This window comes from Penaeus monodon, chromosome 28 (genome assembly GCF_015228065.2).
Source record: "Penaeus monodon isolate SGIC_2016 chromosome 28, NSTDA_Pmon_1, whole genome shotgun sequence".
In the NCBI taxonomy this organism is placed as follows: Eukaryota; Metazoa; Arthropoda; class Malacostraca; order Decapoda; family Penaeidae; genus Penaeus; species Penaeus monodon.
This window is the reverse complement of record NC_051413.1, coordinates 7297562-7298153: the sequence shown is the minus strand read 5'-3', so window position 1 is coordinate 7298153 and position 592 is coordinate 7297562. Positions and strand designations below refer to the sequence as shown.

General features: G+C 32.6%; 1 protein-coding gene across 1 annotated transcript in view; it reads right to left on the bottom strand.

Annotated features, from left to right (window-relative positions):
• Positions 1-147: 147 nt before the first annotated feature.
• The window catches only part of LOC119591342 (RING-box protein 1A), a gene marked incomplete at its 3' end in the record, with an annotated part of 62994 nt that continues 62549 nt past the window's right edge, over positions 148-592 (bottom strand). Inside the window, 2 exon segments of the mRNA XM_037940077.1 lie at positions 148-185; positions 335-456. Of these exon segments, the coding sequence (XP_037796005.1) occupies positions 148-185; positions 335-456 (160 nt within the window).

The window sequence follows — 592 nt, the reverse complement described above, 5'->3', positions numbered from 1 at the left end:
AGCACATATATAAAGATCACAGTATATATCAACTTGGCTTATTAGGCATATATGGAATTTGTATATTCACACAAGATTTCTCTGTTTCAAACTCACTTCTGAACTCCAATTCACCCTGTTTTCTAGGTGGGGCACCTTGCGTGTTTTTTTAACCATCGGGAAATACAATGGAAATGGAAAGCATGCTGCAAACAACAGGATATTAAAAATATGATGTAAAATATCATTGAATAAAAATAATTGTAAACTATGGAAAATTACCTTAAAATCATATATTCTGAATTCATTCTATACCAGCGTGACAAGTAAATGCTGCACATTTTAAAATACTTACATTGCAAACTCCCCAAGCAACAGTGCATTCCTCTGAAGTAACAGAAGCTTGGTTTGCTTGACACTCAATGCACAAGTCCATAATATGGTTTCGGCAGATGGCACAATTGTCCACAACAATATCTGCAAATAGAATCATTCTGTTAAATCTTGTTCACTACCTTACTAATTAATCCAAGAGTTATAGTGTGAATATTCTAATGAGCAGATACCTTCATTACTTTTATATATTTTTGTATAGGTTTATAGGTCATTTATC